General features: G+C 35.5%; 6 protein-coding genes across 7 annotated transcripts; 2 read left to right on the plus strand and 4 right to left on the minus strand.

Annotated features, from left to right (window-relative positions):
• Window positions 324-4,451, plus strand: LOC18605217 (probable beta-1,4-xylosyltransferase IRX10L). The gene is made up of 4 exons (XM_018117853.1): window positions 324-838; window positions 2,422-2,810; window positions 3,043-3,284; window positions 3,634-4,451. The coding sequence occupies exons 1-4, from the start codon at window positions 730-732 to the stop codon at window positions 4,145-4,147; spliced, it is 1,254 nt and encodes a 417-aa protein (XP_017973342.1). The 5' UTR covers window positions 324-729; the 3' UTR covers window positions 4,148-4,451.
• On the plus strand, window positions 4,974-6,402 carry LOC18605218. The gene is made up of 4 exons (XM_018117854.1): window positions 4,974-5,413; window positions 5,514-5,572; window positions 5,859-5,976; window positions 6,150-6,402. The coding sequence occupies exons 1-4, from the start codon at window positions 5,187-5,189 to the stop codon at window positions 6,232-6,234; spliced, it is 489 nt and encodes a 162-aa protein (XP_017973343.1). The 5' UTR covers window positions 4,974-5,186; the 3' UTR covers window positions 6,235-6,402.
• LOC18605219 (chromophore lyase CRL, chloroplastic) lies at window positions 6,565-9,386 on the minus strand. Its single transcript, XM_007038108.2, has 9 exons — window positions 8,921-9,386; window positions 8,763-8,812; window positions 8,441-8,501; window positions 8,319-8,354; window positions 8,121-8,171; window positions 7,764-7,856; window positions 7,329-7,433; window positions 7,013-7,105; window positions 6,565-6,916 (listed from the first exon to the last, which is right to left on the minus strand). Exons 1-9 carry the CDS (start codon window positions 9,098-9,100, stop codon window positions 6,776-6,778), a joined length of 810 nt encoding a protein of 269 aa, XP_007038170.2. The 5' UTR covers window positions 9,101-9,386; the 3' UTR covers window positions 6,565-6,775.
• Window positions 10,589-11,841, minus strand: LOC18605220 (uncharacterized protein At4g14100). Its single transcript, XM_007038109.2, has 2 exons — window positions 10,955-11,841; window positions 10,589-10,874 (listed from the first exon to the last, which is right to left on the minus strand). The coding sequence occupies exons 1-2, from the start codon at window positions 11,418-11,420 to the stop codon at window positions 10,690-10,692; spliced, it is 651 nt and encodes a 216-aa protein (XP_007038171.2). The 5' UTR covers window positions 11,421-11,841; the 3' UTR covers window positions 10,589-10,689.
• On the minus strand, window positions 11,976-14,301 carry LOC18605221 (succinate dehydrogenase assembly factor 2, mitochondrial). Of its 2 annotated transcripts, none has more exons than XM_007038110.2 (5): window positions 14,143-14,301; window positions 13,954-14,061; window positions 13,733-13,859; window positions 12,475-12,543; window positions 11,976-12,386 (listed from the first exon to the last, which is right to left on the minus strand). In XM_007038110.2, the coding sequence occupies exons 1-5, from the start codon at window positions 14,226-14,228 to the stop codon at window positions 12,240-12,242; spliced, it is 537 nt and encodes a 178-aa protein (XP_007038172.2). In that variant the 5' UTR covers window positions 14,229-14,301; the 3' UTR covers window positions 11,976-12,239. The 2 variants fall into 2 exon arrangements, with proteins under 2 accessions (XP_007038172.2, XP_017973458.1); XM_018117969.1 differs by having other exon boundaries at window positions 12,264-12,386; window positions 12,465-12,543.
• Window positions 14,810-18,084, minus strand: LOC18605222 (carbonyl reductase [NADPH] 1). Its single transcript, XM_007038111.2, has 4 exons — window positions 17,665-18,084; window positions 16,808-17,066; window positions 16,440-16,634; window positions 14,810-15,634 (listed from the first exon to the last, which is right to left on the minus strand). The coding sequence occupies exons 1-4, from the start codon at window positions 17,757-17,759 to the stop codon at window positions 15,239-15,241; spliced, it is 945 nt and encodes a 314-aa protein (XP_007038173.1). The 5' UTR covers window positions 17,760-18,084; the 3' UTR covers window positions 14,810-15,238.

Here is a 19,915-nt window from a genome sequence, read left to right on the forward strand (position 1 = left end):
CATTCCTTTCCCATGAAACAGGGTCTACCGACTCTCATTACTTCGAATTTCCTCTTCATTTTCAGCTAAAACCAGGGGGAAAAGAAAAAAGAAAATACTGAGAAAATATCAAAGTAGAATCGTTGGGTGTCGGCAGCGCCACGTTGTATTTGTTTTAAATATTAAAGAAATTGATTAAATAATTAAGAAAAAAATATAAGAAAAAGGGAAGGCAGGTCGAAGGTTGATGACAATGGTTGGATTCTGGTACCTATGAGATGGACTTCTCATCAAATCAAATCATATAAAAACACAAATTAAACGAAAAGATAAATAAATTACTTAAACCCAGCCGTTTTCCATTTTGTATCATTTGTGTCAAATACCCACATTGGTATTTAAAAAAAAAAACATTATTGGAGCAAAAATTTGCTTGTCCTTCTCTATCAAAAGCTCTTGCACTCTCTTTGTCTAACTAACAATAGAAGGGAAAAGAGAAACCCATTTCTTTCATACCCGTGAAAGTCTGGAAATCTTAAGAAATCTCCCTTTCTCTTAACTACTTGTTCTTGTGACATCACAACTGTTTATTTTCCTTTGTTTTTTTTTTTTGCTCTTTATTTCTGTTTTATATCTCTTTGGAAGGGGGTGGTGTGCAGCTGTGTCTTGGGTTATTTCTTTGAGCTCGTATTCTTTGCTAGATTTGAGAGATTTTGTTTAGTGTTGAAGGAGTAATACTGGGAAGAGAAAATGAAGATTTGGAGATGGGTATTTGTTGAAATTCTTATTCTTGCCGCTTGTGCTTTCAAGATTGAGGCTTTCAATCTGGGTCGCAGTCAACCTACTGAGAGAATTTCAGGTAAGATTCATCCTTTACTATATTTCTCTGAGGGTTCATTTAGCTGAATTCAGCAATATAGTTTTGATAATTTTGTTGGGTTTTCTTTCTTATTAAGAACTAATGTAGTGAAGAATTTTGCCGATCTGCTCTGAGTTTAAGCTGGATTAGACATTTCCTTGGTGGTTTCTGACTTTAAATTTTGTTCCTCTGGCTTTTTTTTTTTTTCGTTCACTCCATTAGAATGTTTTGTGTTTACCAGTCACGTAGTGTAGTTGAGCATTTCTTTCCATAATAATGTAGATTTTCATATAAAAATTTAAATGTTGTCAAGGTGGATACAGTTCCTGAGGTCTAAAAATTAGTTAATTCCAATGATAACGGGGAGAGAACTACCTATTAGTACCTTATAATACATGTGGGCATTGAGGAAATTTTGTTTGGACTATTAATCTATAATGCTAATACAGAGGCAACATTGTTCGAAAAACTGGAATCCTCATAGCATATCCTTACAGTGATATTAATCTTAGTTGAGATGCCGCATAAGAATTGTACAAGAATTAGAAAATATAAAAATTATAATAGTCTGATATCTGATGTTATGCTATGATCTTAGGTTTAAGGTTTGTTTGTCTGAATATGGTGTCTCATGCATAATTGCATATGTGTGATAAGTAGCTACATAAAAACATCCTGTAATATGATGAATAAAATTATATTCCTGACAATCATTTAGGGCCATTTTAAGTGAAATTATTAAGGCTCCATTTGGTTGACGCTTTTGCAATTTGTTCTGTTCTTTTTTTTTTTTTTGTACGAAAAAATAAATAGAATACAAAGGACAGATAGCAAAAGTATGAAGCAAATGGAGCATAAGGGGTTCTTTCTAAGCAAACTGGTCTAGGACATATGGATTATATCAACATTGTACAAAGTTTGAAGATCCTATTATAAATATAGCATGATCTACTTATAGGGCCTGTTTAGTTTGGGAACGTTCTTTTTTCCCTTTTACAAGGGTTTCCACACTTACTTATTGACCTTATTCTTATTCATCAGATATAGAGTAAAAGGGGAGATGGAATGTGGAAAACATTTTTCAAATCTACACATACCTGTAACTTCTCTTCCGTGCTAATTTATGGATGTGTTTGCACTTAAAGAGGTTGAAGAACAGGAAAAATACCTATCCTTGGTCAGTAGCATTTATTTCGGGCACCTCTGCCATGTATATCTCAACAACATGTATATATCATTAAAACAGTGTAGGAAGTTCAATTTAGGAGCTGAGTCCTACTTTTTTGAAGTACGATGCAAGGCATATACTTTTTCAGATCTCAACTGTCAAATCAAGGCCTACTTATTCCTCTTAAAAAGTTGCATACCAAGATGTCCTGTGTATTTTTTTATCATTTTTTGTTTTCTCCACTTTGTGCTTCACACCTATTCCTCAAGCATTGCCATTCTGACATTCTTCACATGTTGTAAAATTCTCCTTTTACATCACAAATAGTAAAAGTATTACTACTAAACTATCAAATTTCTCGTGCTATGAATTGTTAAGCATTGCATTCTAATTTGATGGAGTTTCACGATTGCAGGTAGTGCTGGTGATGTCTTGGAAGATGATCCAGTTGGAAGGTTGAAAGTTTTTGTTTATGAGCTTCCTAGCAAATACAACAAGAAGATTTTGCAGAAGGATCCAAGATGCCTCAACCACATGTTTGCAGCTGAGATCTACATGCATAGGTTTCTATTATCTAGCCCTGTTCGAACCCTCAACCCTGAGGAGGCTGATTGGTTTTACACTCCTGTATACACTACATGTGACCTGACACCAAATGGCCTCCCTTTGCCATTTAAGTCACCACGAATGATGAGAAGTGCAATTCAGCTTATTTCTTCGAATTGGCCTTATTGGAACCGGACAGAAGGGGCTGATCACTTTTTTCTGGTACCACATGACTTTGGAGCATGCTTCCATTATCAAGTAAGTATTACTCCTTACCTTCCATTCTTCTCTATTATCGTGCACTATCTTGTATGCTAATTGACATATTTTCAACTGATTGGCTTGATTATTGTGATTTCTTTTAGTGCCCCACTGGATTTTAGTCTTTTGGGTTTGTGGGACTGTTATTTGGTCTTGCCTTCTGGAAATTGATTTTCACCCTATTTTTGATTCAGAATAGATAATTATTTATTCACATATGTTATTGCAGGAGGAGAAAGCCATTGAAAGAGGAATTCTCCCCTTGCTCCAACGTGCCACATTGGTTCAGACTTTTGGACAGCGGAATCATGTTTGCCTGAAAGAGGGCTCAATCACAATTCCACCATATGCTCCACCCCAGAAAATGCAAACACACCTGATTCCTGAAAAAACTCCCAGGTCCATTTTTGTTTACTTCCGTGGACTGTTTTATGATGTTGGAAATGACCCTGAAGGTGGTTACTATGCAAGGTATGTCTCACTATTGACTTGTTAATAAGGTAGTGTTTGAATGTTAAAGGTCTTTATTTTTCTTATGAGATGTAAACAAAAGAAAAGTCATTGTGATGAAATATGGTTGCTAAAACATGTTGATCGGATCAGATGTTATGGCATGGAAATGAAGATATTGGAATTGAGGGCCTCCTTTCATGTTGCTGAAAAAGGCAATACGTAGGACCATGTAGAAATTGCCATATGTCAAATGAAAAATGATTGAATGAAAATTTTCTTAATACTGTGTGATGTTATTTATGGTTGCTTGCTGTAAGACAAATTTGAGCCTAGATACCTGAGTTTAGCTTGGTCTATGATTTTGCAGAGGTGCTAGAGCAGCAGTATGGGAGAACTTTAAGGACAATCCACTCTTTGACATTTCTACTGAGCATCCAACGACCTATTATGAGGACATGCAGCGAGCTGTATTTTGTTTGTGTCCTCTTGGCTGGGCACCTTGGAGCCCTAGATTGGTTGAAGCAGTCATATTTGGATGCATTCCAGTTATTATAGCAGATGACATCGTTCTACCCTTTGCTGATGCAATTCCGTGGGAAGAAATTGGAGTTTTTGTCGATGAGAAGGATGTTCCCAACTTGGACACAATACTCACATCGATCCCACCTGAAGTAATATTAAGAAAGCAGAGATTGCTTGCCAACCCTTCAATGAAGCAGGCAATGTTATTCCCCCAACCTGCTCAACCAGGAGATGCTTTCCATCAAGTTTTGAATGGACTTGCACGTAAGTTGCCACATGACAAGAGCGTGTACTTGAAGCCTGGTGAAAAGGTCTTGAATTGGACTGCTGGCCCTGTAGGTGATCTGAAACCTTGGTAGCAGTTGTAACATCAAGTTCCTAAAACCTTGTAGCATTCTGCTTATTAGACCTACCTCTGAACATTGTTGGGGTTTATTGGTGTAATTGAGCCACAGATACAAAAATGTAAATCTTAATTCTGCCAGAATGCATTAGATATAGTGTTCTTTTTTGCAGCTTTAGGGTTGTGACCGTGCCTTGTATGTTTTCACAGTATTCAGGACTGGTCAATCTTCAATTCATTCAGTTAACTGCATCATTGAAAGATGATAAAGATCTTTGTGTGGGTAAAATTTATGTCATACTTTTCTAGGTGGTTCATAAGAGAGAATATTATTACTATGATTTACATAAGCTGCAATGTGAGTTTGTTGTGCCTGTGACCTGGCCTCCTCCTCTGCATATAGAATGAAAAGCTGGCATGAAACTGGATACCGCCTGTGTGGATAGCAAGAAAGCGGCCGTTAGCGAAGAGTAAGCAAAAGCTAAGTATAGCGAACAGCAGCCGTCGATTTCGTTTAAAGAACCAGAGACCGACCAGGTGGATTATTGTACTGTTCGAAGAGTACTGAGCACATTGGAAGCTGTGGTAGTTTAGACCGCTTGGTCACGAATCTGCTTTTCTTTATATATATATATACACGTAAACGCTTATTATTAATGCAAACGTTCAAAATTACCTTGGAAATAACTCTTTTGGACATCCACTCTCATTTCAGGCATTTATTCAGTCCTGATTTCTTCACCTCAATGTTCATAAGGCTAGGGCAGAAGTGGAATTTGACTTCTCTTTTGCATGAAAAATCAAGCCACCCAAAAAAATTGTCCGAACAAATACCATAAAGCAAGATAAGGTCAAAATACACAAAAAGTGGGGGTAGGGAAGACCTTGAGTGGGGAGCATGAACGCCACGCATCCACATATTTTTCCAAACTACAGGATTGACCTGCGTCTACCACTCTCTTATCTTCTCAACTCTTCTTTTCCATTCCATTCTGTTCCTTCCTCACTGCACAAAGCCTCTGTTAACGAAGGGAAAGTAAAAGTAAGTGTAGCAAATGGCCCTGCAGGGTCCCATAAAATCCTTAAGGCCAGCCTCTCCACTTGCTCCCACAGGCAATGTCGGCCTGCGGGCACCCTCTGATCGTTTTGCTCTGAAATCAGCATACTTTTCTCCATCACTTCACCTCTTGCTTCCTTCTCCTCAGCAGCTTCCCACTGCTACTGCACCACGGTTTTCCATGCGTGTGGCCTCCAAGCAAGCCTATATTTGCCGTGATTGCGGGTACCTTACTATTCTTCTTCCTTTGCTTGTTGTTTCTTAGACTATTTTTACTGTAACTTGAATGGGGTTCTTGAATTTATTTATGGGATAATTGTTGCAGGTATATATATAATGAGAGGACTCCCTTCGAGAAAGTGCCGGATAGTTATTTTTGTCCCGGTAATCATCGTCACTCCTACAAATGAATTGATTTCTTGCTCTTCTATATTTACATATAACAAAGAGAATTTGGTCTGCTGTGAAACTCATGTACCTTTATTAGTTCATTTCCCACATGTTACGTGGTTCAGCTAGGGCAATGCCCATCTCCTTAAGCAACTCTATCTTGATTCTGGCCCCTAAATTATACTTAGTACTCAATATCATCATCCCGTTAAGGTTCCAGTTCAGTTGGATATAACCATCCAATGATGTATTTACCATTGCCTTGAATCGCATTTTGCAGTTTGTGGTGCTCCTAAGAGGAGATTCAGGCCGTATCAGCCTGCCGTGGCAAGAAATGCTAATGACATGGATGTTAGGAAGGCACGAAAAGAACAAATGAAAAGAGACGAAGCTATCGGGTATCCACACTCCCTCCCCACCTTTAAGCCTAGACCACTCGTTTGCTTTGCTCTGTTTTGTTTTGATTTGCACTTTAGATTATTTTTTCTTTTCAAGAAAAAGACCCCTAAACCACTTGTTGGTCTTTTATTTCCACCACTCATCCTTTGATGTCATGTTTGAACTGCTGCAGGAAGGCATTGCCAATTGCGATTGTGGTTGGAATTGCAGCACTTGCTGGCTTGTACTTTTACCTCAACAATACCATCGTAGGATGAAAGAAAGCTTGTCATTCTATGAATGTCCCAGAGTTTACGGGATTATTCGTGTAATTATGTTATAATTCTGTAGAATTTCTATTCAACCCACATTTGTTACTTTCTTGGATCCCAAGAGCTGAAACTTCAATCCACATTTGAATGAAAACAGTGTGTAAAGCCCAGCAATGGAGATGCAAAGTAATCTGAAATGCTAATTAAACCATGTAGCAGAATATGTGTATCCAATCAACTCAATGCTGCAGAAAAAGATACTTTTTTGTTGGAAAAATGACATTGGTTACTTCTTGCCATCACTTTCCAAGACGGAACTCTTTTCAACACGTTACATTAACTCCTGAATCCCGCACTTTGCCATATTCTGTGTGCCTCACCAAAGGTTTCACTGCGTACTGCATAATGTTTCTTGTGTACAGCATTGTATCTATAATTACTTGACCCAAAATCGGTAAAGATATAACTAACAGTACAGTCAGCGAGCTTCACTCGAGCTTATGTAAGGGACGTATAATTTACAAAGTACAAATGTATAACAACAAAATCATTCCTGCAAGACAAACGAACCCTCTATTCTTTTCTCCATGGGCTCTGAAGGGGGGAAATTTAGAGGCGAAAACATGCCATTGAAGCTAGAGGCAGGTGCAGGCTTGAACTCATAAGGACCTTCCTTCACTCCCCAGACCTGTAACAAACAAAAACAAACCACATTTATTAGAGGCTTTCACATCATTGTCATAGAAAATAAGGTGAAATGAAAACCAAGACCAGGAAAAATAACCTGATTTCCATCATCATCATAACCCCTATCCCAGGTATGTATCTCATTATTCTTTAAAATTGAAAGTTCTGAAGTGCAGTATGTTGCTCCATTCTGGCAGAAAGGCAAAAAATATATATTAACTACTAGCTAGTAAAACATCATTCACCGCAATAGAGAACATTCATACTAACTACTTGTTACAAAAATAACCATCCACTGCAGTGATGCAAAATGAACCATGTCAATATCCTGGTCCCAACTTCCAACCTTGCTAGTTTGGAAAAAAAGGTAACTTGAGAAAATGACAACATGATTCATAGGGAGAGGCATATACCCATGAATTTGGGAATCCACCTGGTGGAGTTGAACCTTCATATAAACAACGTTTCCCCCTTTCACAGCGTTTGAGATATATGGTTGTCAGATGTTCTGCAATATCCTGCGCATACAATATAATTTAACAAAACGTGAAAATACCATGCCCAAATCTAGGCCATTGACTGAAATTTATGCAGTAGAATTCTTATAGCAAAATCACTATAATGATTATCCACTAGTTTCTGGCTTTAAAAAGCAAAAGAGAAGGAAACCGTTTCGGGAGAGAGAGAGAGAGAGAGAACTAAGAATGTGAGCTATGACAAGGTAGACAGCCAATGTAAGCAACTCATGCACATAGAAAACTGTGACTATTTGCAAATTGCAAAAGAAAAATCAAAGAAATTGTATACATGCATGCATGCACAAAAGAAAACAATGTGAAAAGGCTTACACCAATAACTTCTTCAGGTAGCGGGCGTTGATCCCTTGGGCGATCACAAAAATTCTTGTACTCCTCCACATCTCTAATTGCATATGAACTTACCTGTGGCCATAAATACAAGTTAAAAATCTGAAAGCTATCTAGCTCCAAAGACATAATATGAAGGTAATATTTGATCAAAGAAATATGTGAATGTAATAAAGAAGAAGAATTGGTTTTAGTTTCAGAATGCATTGATTATAAACCCCTCAGATATAGGTGAGAACGTTTCCTAGCGTGCTTCTCTTTCTCTTCTTCTTAAATCCTAAACACTACATAATTCAGTAGCAGAGTAAGCTCTAATCATAAATCAGAGCAGAAACAAACCTCAACATCACATTTCAGATCTTTTGGACAAGGCTTCACCATGTAAAACCTCTGCTACAAAAAAACTGTCAGAATTATATGAGGTAAAGGTGTTCCACAGAAGAAAAAAAAAAGCAATGAAAGAGAAACACAGAGAATAAAAGCACAAATTTTAACTTCTGGTTTTTCTAATCATTAAACCTTCGCAACATGACTTACCTGCCGAAAGGGTTTCTGAGGAGTCCTCCAAAATGCCTAGCAAATAAAAGGTGAAAACCAGTAAATTGATGCATATTAACTGAAATTGAAAGATTGAAAATTGGGGTGTGAGTTGAACAAACCTGTTCTAAATATAAAACTTTAGAACCATCCACCATCTCTGCTGCTGGGCAAGTAAGTGCTCTGCAAAGATAAAATTTCATAAATTCAACTGTAATAAAAGCATCAGCCCAATACCCATTGCTGGACGTAACATAAGTTATAACATAACCCAAGGAATGACAGCTTATTTCTTCTAAAGATGTATACTTTCAGTAATATCAAGTTCAATCAACAACCATTTGTATACCAAATTACCTTCCCTCTTGTACAATTTAGAAGCTACTGCTCAAATTAACCTCTTTTTTTCCCTATATATAATAAAAATAAGTAAATAAATAATACCTGATGTTGAAGTAATTATCCGGATCTCTAGACGCTTGCTCCCTCGAGAACTATCATCAACAACGAAAAACAAAATGAAATGAAATAAAACAAAAAGGCAAAAATTCTCTCTCTTTCTCTCTTTTTTTTTTTTAAATAAGCTGAAGAAGATTTTATACCTTTTCGCCGCTAAGAGAACGAGCAACGATTCTAGCGTGGTCCCAGCGAGTCGTGGATTTGGTTAATCGCTTGAGCAAAATGGCGCCCCCAATAAGCACCAGAGTCTTCACCACCAAACCTCGAGCTCGGCTCCATCCATTCGAGTCCGACCCCGACTCCGATTCCGAACCCCTTCCCATATATATTTATAATTCCCCCAATCTTCCTCACCTTATCCAAACACCCACCATCTTATTCTTACTCGACCTTTTTTTTTTTTTTTCCTCTGCAAAAATATTTCGGGAGTTGGAAATAGGAACTGTTTTTGTAAGGTCCTCACTTTTTCTTTTTTTTTTAATTTTTTATTTACTTTCCTGACTTTGTTTTTCCCAGAAATGAAGCAAAAATTCTGTGATAAAGCGAGAGGATGGATTGGTACGTTTTTTTGAATTGAAACAGGGCGTCGGAGTTTCGGGTGTTGGGTAGTAATCGTGCTGTCAGTGTTTGCCACGTCACTTTATGTGTTTGTTTTCACGGTTCAGCTCCAGCATTTCATACAAGAAAACTTCCGCTACTAGTATAGTTGGATGGATTGATGAATGTTCAAATTTTGTTTCCTTTTTGGTTAATTAGGTTAGTAAATTTTTTAAAGAAATTTTTATGTAAATTTTGTGCAAATACGATAATTTTCAAAATTACTAAATTCTCTTTTTTATGGAAGGAAAACTTTGATGCCAACACAACAAAAGATGCCCTCTTCACGCAATTATTAGGGTCTCATTGTTTTCATATGTTTATCGTGTTCGATAAAGTCCAAAGCACTAAATCAATTTCTAGGGAGAATGATGCTTACGCTGAAAAGATCAATTGTTTTAACTTTAAACAACTATAATTACTAGGATTGAAGTTCGACAGTGGTAATTTTTGTCATGTTTATCGAAGTTGGCAGTGGATAAACGTTAGCAAGAATAGTAGACAGCAACCATGAATAAATGGCTAAAACCCCTGAAAATTAAGTATCAAACACAAAGCGCATTTTTAGGTAGTATTTTGTATGAAAAAAATGAGAGCACATTCTTTGTAATATGTTCAATTAAATTATATTATAATGTTTATTTTGTAACAGATTACTGTAATATAAGATTGTAATACAATCATATTATAACTAAAAGATATAATGTAATTGTAGTCCAAAACTAATACAATTACATTACATTGTACTCTTTAATATTTTTAAAAATATTTTTACTCTTCAACTTTATTACTTTATTAAAAATATTTTGTGATATTATAATTAAAATAAAAAAAAATATTAAAATAAAATATACTAATATAATAAAATTAAAATAAAATAAATATAAGAAATTAAAATTTATATAATAAGGTAAAAGAAATTAAAATAAAATNTATAAAAAAAATATTAAATTAAAAATATATTAAAAAATAAAATAAAATATATGATATTAAAAATATATTTAATAGATGATATTATATAAAAATTAATAATAAAAAATATAAGTATATTAAACTTATATTTAATAAATATGAATAATTTTAAAATTAACATTACATTTCCAACAAAATACTTATAAACTAAAACTTCAATGATATCTTACCTGTATTTTAATCAATATTTTATTTATATACCAAACACTATAATGTTATTTTTCTTACAATTACATTACTTATAATCATATTATTTATAATCACATTACTTATAATCATATTACATTATAAAATACTAAACACCACCTTACAGCAACATACTATTACATAATACGAACAAAAATCATAGTGTCATAGAAGCCCTAGGAATCCCTTTCATTAGCTTCCATTGCTGACCACTCCATCCCACGGATTCAATCACAGGTTTCCTATTCTCTTCAGCTTCCTCGAAACAGTAAACAGGTGCCTGCCAGTGGGAATCCCCCAGGACTGCTCCCACTTCAAAGGTCATAACATGAGCTGTGTACCCTACACGCTCAAAAAAGATTTCCAAAATCAAAATCAAGCATAACAGATGTTATGAATATTGCTCGAAGTTAATACCATACCTGTATAGAACGCCCAGTAAACAGGTCTCTTAGTGATGACATCCTCGTAGTACCGAATGAAGTCGACCTTCTCCCACACATTGCATAGGAAACCATCTTTTTCTTGTTGGCCTAAATAATTGGCTCCATCCAGCCAATTCGGGCGGAGAATGCCGACAGGAAAATGCAAGACTCTGCATTCCTTGTCAGAGTCCAGACTGTAGATATAGGAGGTGCCATTGTCCCATTCCAGGTCGTAAACGAGCTTGCCCAGCTGGTTCTGGATAATGTTGAAATTCCGGCCGTTGGGCCAGTCGTACCAGAGGTCTACTTTCTGGAGGGTGCCGCTGTTGTTCATGAAGAGAATTGAGTGGAACTGGAGAGGCCATGCTGCTGGAGTTGGGTCCTTGGATTTTGATGCCATCAGGGAGAGATGGAATGAGATAAATACAAGAAAGATGAAGATGGGTTTAACTGCAGAAGCCATTAAAAACTGATGAAGGAAAGAATAGCAACAGGCGAAGCAGACTCGTTGCTATGGAGAGAAGCGAGAAAGAGAGGGAGAGGATCAGTAGTTTGAGGTCGGCATTTATCCACGCAAGTTCCTCATACTTTTTACTTGGGGTATAAGAACACAAAATTGTTACAATTTCACTCCATCTCCAAACATCAATATCAGTATTGGATTTTCATCTTTAACATTAATAGATAAGCCATCAGCCGGGACAATTAAGCGGTTCGATGCATCAGGGCTTAATTGTTCAAAAATCAAAATTATGAAATTTAGCCATTTAGCCAATGACCTTTCGTCTTAACAGATTGTACCGTGAGTTCTGAAGTATGGAAGGTGCCAAGTCTAAGGTTCAAAGATCCACCAAGAACCACCGTTGTACCCGTGAATCTTGGGTTTTGAAAGAAGGGAGCAGAGGTAAGATAAACAAGGATTTCATTGTTTAGAGGGGTAAAAGATTTATGAAACTAAAGTTTTCACCATTTGACTGAAGGAGAAATAGAAAGCAATTATTCCTAGTTGGAGAAGTGGAACATTCAATTAAGTACAACCATTTGAGAAAGCACAGAGGACAGACAAAACAAAGATTGAGCCACAAATTTCTGCTATAGATCAATTCATGAAAGGTCAATGACAAAAAGAGCCAGGGCTTCTTGTATCTTCAGCTTCACTGCAGCCGTGCAGCCATCCTTATTCATATTATAGTATACAGTAATGAACAAACACATTATGCACTTTAATTTTGTTGTAAAATAGTAGTCTTCAGAACCTGCTATCTTAAAAACAATAGCAAAGCTACTGATTTCCTGTGATAGGGCTGTCACGACCTTTCTTGATATCATCCCACCCTCTCACCCATGGCTGGCCAGGTGTTGCTCGTGTCTCAGGAGCAGAATGGCTGTTGAGGTTTTTCAAGACCTTCTCTTGCACTGTGGAGAAGACCTATAAAACCAACAAATCATATAAGAACACAAGAGAAACAAAGAAACAAGAACATGGTGCAACTTTTATCTTTCAGACCATGTCTTACAGGATTAATGCTCACTGTCTCAGGTGGTTGTTCTTGACCAGTTAACCATTTCCAGAGGTCAGGGTTTTCCTGTAGAACAAAAATCTAATATTAAGACAATATGACAAACATTTGGACAATGAATTTTCAATTTGCAAGTCTTTCTCACTTTTCTCTCTCACCACGCTGTTTCTTTCTTCTTCTTCTTTTTTATCAAGTACGGAAAAATCGAGATGCAATTGAGTAGCATTTCTCAAAAAAATATAAATAAAAAATAAAAGTGGCTCTTAATATCAAATTTTTAGGTCTCTACTCAGCTGAAAAAAGCAAATGAGGATGTATGATTTGAACTATCGCAATAATCCAAAACTTAAAATACTCTGATGGAGAAAGAGCATTTATAAAGGGTTTTCGTTAGATAGTTTCATATGACTTTATGGTTAGACACACATGGTTCACTAGTTTTGTTCATATGTTCAGCAATATATAAGGTTTTATGTGAACATTTGCTGGAAGGCAAATTGACAGTGTCTCTAGTCTCAGCTGTGAATTTCCAGGGGACAAATCAATATCTTCTCAGTGACAAGAAAAGAAAGATTAGCTGCCAGCCGCAGGTCAAGCTTAATTAATTACAAGCCAAGGATTACAATGGAAAGCAAATATTAGTCGCTGATAAGCCTAGATGGAATTGCAACAAACCATAATTTGCAAAAAAGCAAAGATCAAATGCTGATAAGGCAAACTTAGCAAGCTAAAGGTTTATTGGCAGCCAGCCATGATTAACAGACATGAGATTTGTTATATCAAATTGACATGCAAATCATTTTACATGTTTAGCCCAAAGAATCCAATATAATTAGATGACATTAAAGACTTAAAAATCATAATTATCTGCCCGTAAGCTCATGTGGGAAAATATAGAGCTGGTTCAAAAAGCTCTAAATTTTAAATCAATAAGAAGTAACCTTCAAAAGCTTTGGGATTTAAATTGACTGGAAAACAAATCATGAATGTGCAGGTACACTTCAAATTGAAAGGAGTCAGATATATTTTTGGTCACAACCAAGAACTCTTTAATTCTACCATTAATATTGCAAAACCAAAGATATCGCTCAACTAGCAAGCACACATTATCATCCACTATGGTTTCATATAAGCAACTAAAAGCATGAAACAAACAAGAGAGTAGTTTGAACTTAAAAGCTTGTAAATTCGGTTTATAAGCAAACAAAAGTAAACTTTTTTTTTAAAGAAAAGATGGAGAAAGAAAGAAGAATACCAAATCAAGGACATGAACAAGAGCTTTAATTCCATTCTCATCCATGGAATAGATGTGTTCCTCCACCCATTTTCCCAGAACCAAATCCAGTTCCAAAAACCCTCTCTGCTTGCTCCTATACAGCAATCTATCAAAAACCCAAGAACCATCAAAACGCCTGCTAAATTTTGTGATCAGAATAAAAAAAAAAGTACCCCAAGATTAAAATGAAGAAAGATAACCTGTTAAACAGACGCCTTTTGCTTTCTTCGCTCGAGAGGTCGATGTCTAATGGCTGAGTGTTACTGATATTAGTGGAAGAAAATCTTGATACCCAACCATATTGTGGCCTGGTAAGAAAAGGAAAATGTTTCAAGAAAAAAAATAACAAAAGCAAAACAAAGGTGAAAAGAAAAATAGGTTACAGGTACCTGATAACGATCGTAGTCCGATTGGGGACGGTGGAAGAATTAAGGATTCGGTGGGCGTTAAGAAGAGCTCTTCTGAGGGTGGCCATTGGCTTTGATAACTGATTCTGGAGAAATGGGAAGAAGGAACCAAAAAAAAGTAGCAGGAATTGCAGGGACAATCGTGGGCCTTTCGAATACAAGAAGTTGGCCCTGGAAGTCTAGTGATGGCGTCGTGGCCTTTTTGGGTCCACATGGAATTTCAGGTCTGAGGATCCAATGCCTGATAGTAGAATGGATTGGATGGTAGGTTTGGTAAATTGTTAAATTTGCTTTTGATCAGAATACAAACTCAATTTGCAATTTGAGTTCAGAGTTTTTGTAACTAAAATTTGCTTTTGGGTCATGAAGATGACTTCTCAGTAATTTTCTTTTCAACCTTGTTATTCTTCCATTATCAAATGAAATTAAACGAATAAACAATCATAATTCCCTGTTCCAACCCTATGCAGCATACCTCCCTTGGAGGCACTCAATGAAACTGAGGCAGATCACCACTAGTTACCATTTTGCTCCTAATTTATGTTAGCATCAAACCATTAACATGTCCTCCATCAGCATTGGTTATTACCGTCACAAGAAGAGAGTGTTCTTTGTTTTTTTTTTGGTCATCACTCCAGCTTTAAAAGAATAAAAAGAGCTAACTAGTAGTCTCAACATAAATCGAGTCCTCAATCTGAAAGATCAAATACAAAAGAACCCATAAACAAAAATACTTGATGAGCCTTAAACTAGAGCTTCATTGGTGGAAAGGAGCAATAAACATATTTTGACTTAAAAAAATTACCATAGAACTCGGAGTACTGTTTACACTCTGTTAAGTGTGTGACTATAATCCTTTGAAGGTTAAACAGATTGCACCTTCCATGTTTTCGAATTTCCATTTCAATAATAACAGGTGCTAGCTCTCATCCTTCGGTAGTTACCACAAGGCAATTCTTTTTTGCATAATGCAGGGCAGACAAACCTTCTCAAACAAGTTGCTTTCAGCTGTTTTAAGCCATGAAATCTTCAAGAATAGAACGGATTCCTAAACCCTGCAATAGTAAGCTTCATAGCCTCAGAAGTTCACTTCCCGTCTCTCTGCAAAAAATTTTCCAGTTATTGCCACATCAGGAAGCAGGGCAAGCCAGACTCCAGTGTCAGCTGCATCCTCAGCTGAAATATTGCCTGCCCAACCTGTCATAGCAGTCTTCACCCATCCTGGGCAGTAACAGTTGATATATATCTTTTCACCTTCTGGCCGATCAGAGAGTTCTTTTGCCACCAGCCTAGTGTAAGCATTAACAGCAAGTTTAGATATTGAGTAGTCAGTGAATGTCTGAGGCCAACCACCTGATTGCCAAGTGTCATCTTCAACTTGTTGTAGGAAAGTAGACACTGTCCTATCAATCAGTTCCTCAGACAGAGTGTCCAAATTGAATAGTTCTTCTCTCAAATTTGCATCTTGAATTCTCTGTCAAAGAAAACCTAAAGTTAATCTACATCCAAAAGAAAGAATATATTGTGAAGTGGTATCAAGGAAATTAAAGGCTAATGACTTCTTTCACTCCCTCCAGAAAAAGTAAAGTATTAGAAATGGAGATCTCAAGAAAAATTATGAACAAAAATGCAATTTACAGTAGATGACCTTCAGCAATGTGTTGCATAAGAAATTACATAAATTCATTTATTCATACACAAAATAATGATGTCAATGAAACAGGCCAAGAGTCTAAGGTTCTCCTCCATCTGCATCAATCCCTCCCAGGTAAAAACTTCAACTTGAAGGGAACAATGCAACTGCCATAGACACATAACAAGTACATGCTAACACTTGCCTCTTACTCAACAGTTAGAATAATAGACATGCCTCTTTAAGTACGCGTGCACGGGCATGTCACTACGCTAGAAGGCATAGCTGATGCGATATCTTCTCCCACGAGGAAAGAGGGGAAGAGCCAGAACCAAAAGAAGTAAATAAATAGATCCACAATTTATTCACATACGGGAAAAAAATACAATGCCTACATTACAGAAGCAGAGACTAGACTCCAGCCCTAAACAGAAGGGAAGGAAGATAAAGTGTAGCAAGAAAAAGATTCCAGGAAGGAAGTGACCATGATTTACTAATTACTCACCTTAAAGACCCACAAATAATTGCACTAAGAAAGTAAAGAAAGTGCACCAAAAAAGAAGAGAAAAGAGAGAAGAGCTTAGTAGAAAAAAGTGGGTTGACTCTGTATATATGTTGAATAAAAGGAAGAGAATCATTTACTTACATTGCGCCGGCCATTTAGTTTACCTAGCCGTGAGCTCACATTAACAATACGAGCACCAGCAGCAGAAGGTCTCATTAATGGAATCATTGCTTTAATCATATTTTTGGTGCCATAATAGTTGGTGTCAACTACCTGCTGTGCAAATTGCACAGAATTATCAGACCCAAGATTGTAGTTAACACCTGCATTATTAACCTGCAAAATATAAGTTTGCATGAAAAAATCAAGAAAAATACAAAAGGTTGGGCAAAGCAGTAAGCTAAGCTAAATGCCCAGTGAAAGCGAAAAGCCAATCAAGAAGTAAAAACTAACATCAACTTTGAATTCCTACAATGAGTGGACAAACGATCAATGAATTTACATCTTACCAGAATATCTATGCCTCCATATTTTTCTTTTATCCATTCAGTAAACTCTGAAATTGATTCACCATCCAAGACATCAAGCTGATGGACATCCACATTGAAACCTCCTTCTTGTAAGACCTTGGCTGCTTCAATGCCAACACTAGTGTCCCTTGATGTTAGTATTACTGTCAATCCATGCCCGGCAAGTTGTCTTGCAATCTCAAACCCAATTCCTCTGTTAGCACCAGTTACCACAGCAATAGTTTCTTGTGACCACCACCTACAAGGAAACCAAAATTGTAAATCTTTGCAAGACTGTTTGAATAGAATGTGAAATGAATTCGGCACCTCTCCAATGCTTCAGTCTATGCTTCTTGAGTGCCTAATGCAAAGACAAAGCGTAACATGTATGTATAAAAAAGGTAAAGACTAGATTCTTCCAGTCCCATTGCGGCACCGGAGATGATCCATAGTCTGCTATTATTAATAAATTGTTCCAAGTAATAATCGCACAGTGAAAAGTGATGATAAAAAGAAAATTCCTTTATAGAAGATCACCAAGCAAGAAAAACAATATCAAACTTATTACATTAATATTAAGAGCATTACCAAACTAACTGCATTAATACTTGTCGAAATTAGACGAACATATCTTAAGAAAACAACCCCATTAATAATAAGAAACTGCAATGCTGAGGAGTGAGGATAATTAAGCGCCATGTGTCATTCAGTGTCTTATCCTGTAGAATTTCAGTCCAAATCTACACACATACTCCGTTTTCTCCCCCTAATCTGTTGATATACCAATCTGGGTACTACCAATATCAAGGGAGAAAAAAAATGGAAAATTTTCCAAGGGAAAGACAGAAAGAGCGTACCTCTGATGATCAGAATAAGGAATGGTCCTAAGAAGGGAAATCTCTTGGAGTCTCTTCTCCCTTTTCTCCTTGGCTTTTTCCTTTTTCCCTGTCATCTCCCTAGTGCTTGCTCTTTCTTTCAGGTTTTAGGACAATTTCGAGGTGATGATGGGAGGAGCATGCAGGAAGTGACAAAACAAAAAGCAAGTTAATCTACGTATGTAGCTGAGACACAACAAAGAAAGACATGGTTGGCAACCTGGTAGCAACAGCTGCTTTGCTGTCGATCTCTCTAACTTCGGTGTTGCTGGTCAAATGTTCGGAGCTTATTTTTAGGTCAAATTTCCAATTTTTTTGCCTTCAGAAAAGTGAGATACCGTTGCTTATTATTTTCGCACCCCTAATTTCCGATCCTTGAATTATGGTTTTTACTTGCTAGGTTTTTTTTTTGCCTTATCCATGAGCCTAGAAATTCAGTCACGTGATTAATAATTCTCCAGCTTAGTTATTTTATATACACTAGGATTGTGCCCGTAACTATATTACAGAAAAAATTATAAAAAATATAAATTATGTTAGAGTAAATTTTAATTTGACACCTTCAAAAAAGTTTGTAAGAAAAACTATATGAATTGTATGAATGAATAGTTCTTGTTGGTAGAAAAAAAATAAATTAATATTAATTGAAAATAGTTATTTACTCTAGTATATATGATTATAAAATAGTATTTATTCAAAAAAGATAATAATTTTATCAAAGATTATTAAATATATAATAAATTATTAAAAAGTGAGAGAGTATATATAACTTGTACTATTGACAGATTAAGATAAATAATTTTAGAATATAGAGCAACAATGTAATGTAAAAACCTTATTAATATAATTATTAATTTTAAGTAATATATGTCTTTTACGTATAAAATGAATAGCTAAAGATTGTTAAATTCAGTTGAATTATTTATTCAATGATGACTGTGTGTTATGTATATTAAGAAATAAGCAAACTTTTTTTATTGTTTTATTTTATTCAATAAATTTGATGGATATTTATTGAAATTTAAATATTCATGTAAAAAAAAGATGTTTAAATACTATGAATTCAAGTTTATATAGAATAAGTGTATATAGATAAAAAATAATATTAAGTTACAATTGATAAATATTAAATGAATATATTCTTTAAGTATTAAAAATTAAAAATTATTATTTTTAAGTATTTTTTATTAAAATAAATAGAAGCAAATAAAAAAAACCTTTGAAATGTTAAAAATTACTTAATTTTGACATAAGATGTAAAAAAAAAAATCAAATTAAGAATGACATATGTCAATCAATTAACCCAATCAATTGCCTTACTTTTATATATATTATAGATATAATATGAATATAAATGATTTACATTTTTTACTTTACCATATATGAATTCATAATGAAATCTGATCGATCAATGACACTAATCATAATTTACTTAAAAATGATAGCGTGTGTTTGAGGAAGTGTTTTTTTTTATGTGCAAATTTTTCAATTGTTAATGTTGAAACATTATAGAGCCACTTGCAATTAATGCTGATGAAACTATAGTTTGAATTAGAAATTAGAAACTATATAAATTTGTATATGGGCTTTGGCTGCCCCTGTATCTCATTGGATCATAATGAGACCAGGTGCAGTAAGTAATCACAATTACACAATTGAGCTATTAAGATTACATCACAGGATTAGACTAAGAAATTAAACTACTAATTTTTGTCACCATGGTTATGTAAGAAGACAAATTACAAATTTTGGTCGTCATGATTACCTAGGTTACTTATTAGTCTCACCAAATAAATTTTATTTAACTTCATTTGGTCCGATTGATTTTTTATTATATTATTTTTTGTTACTTACCTTTTATTTTTATTTTTACTGTCTAATTTTTTAAGAAAAAATAGTAAAATATAAATCAAATGAAACCTTAATCTTTTTTTTACGAAACCTATAACTTGTATCCATAAAATATAAGAAACGATAGCTTGTAAAATGAATTCGGCAAATGGTTGTGTTGTAGATTCGACCTTAAGGTCACCTATCAAGGTTGATCGTGAAATGAAAGGATGGGGGCAAAAGGTTCCAATGGTTGGAGACAATGGCGATCGTTCCAGTCGGTTCCGTCCACAACTAAAAGAGATGGGGGATGGGCATTGTTCTCCTCATCTAGATAGATGGTCAATGTCTCTTTACTTCCAAATTCCAATCTTTTATTGCCTTGGAAGGAGATATTGTCAGA

This window comes from Theobroma cacao, chromosome 3, assembly GCF_000208745.1.
Source record: "Theobroma cacao cultivar B97-61/B2 chromosome 3, Criollo_cocoa_genome_V2, whole genome shotgun sequence".
Classification (NCBI taxonomy): Eukaryota; Viridiplantae; Streptophyta; class Magnoliopsida; order Malvales; family Malvaceae; genus Theobroma; species Theobroma cacao.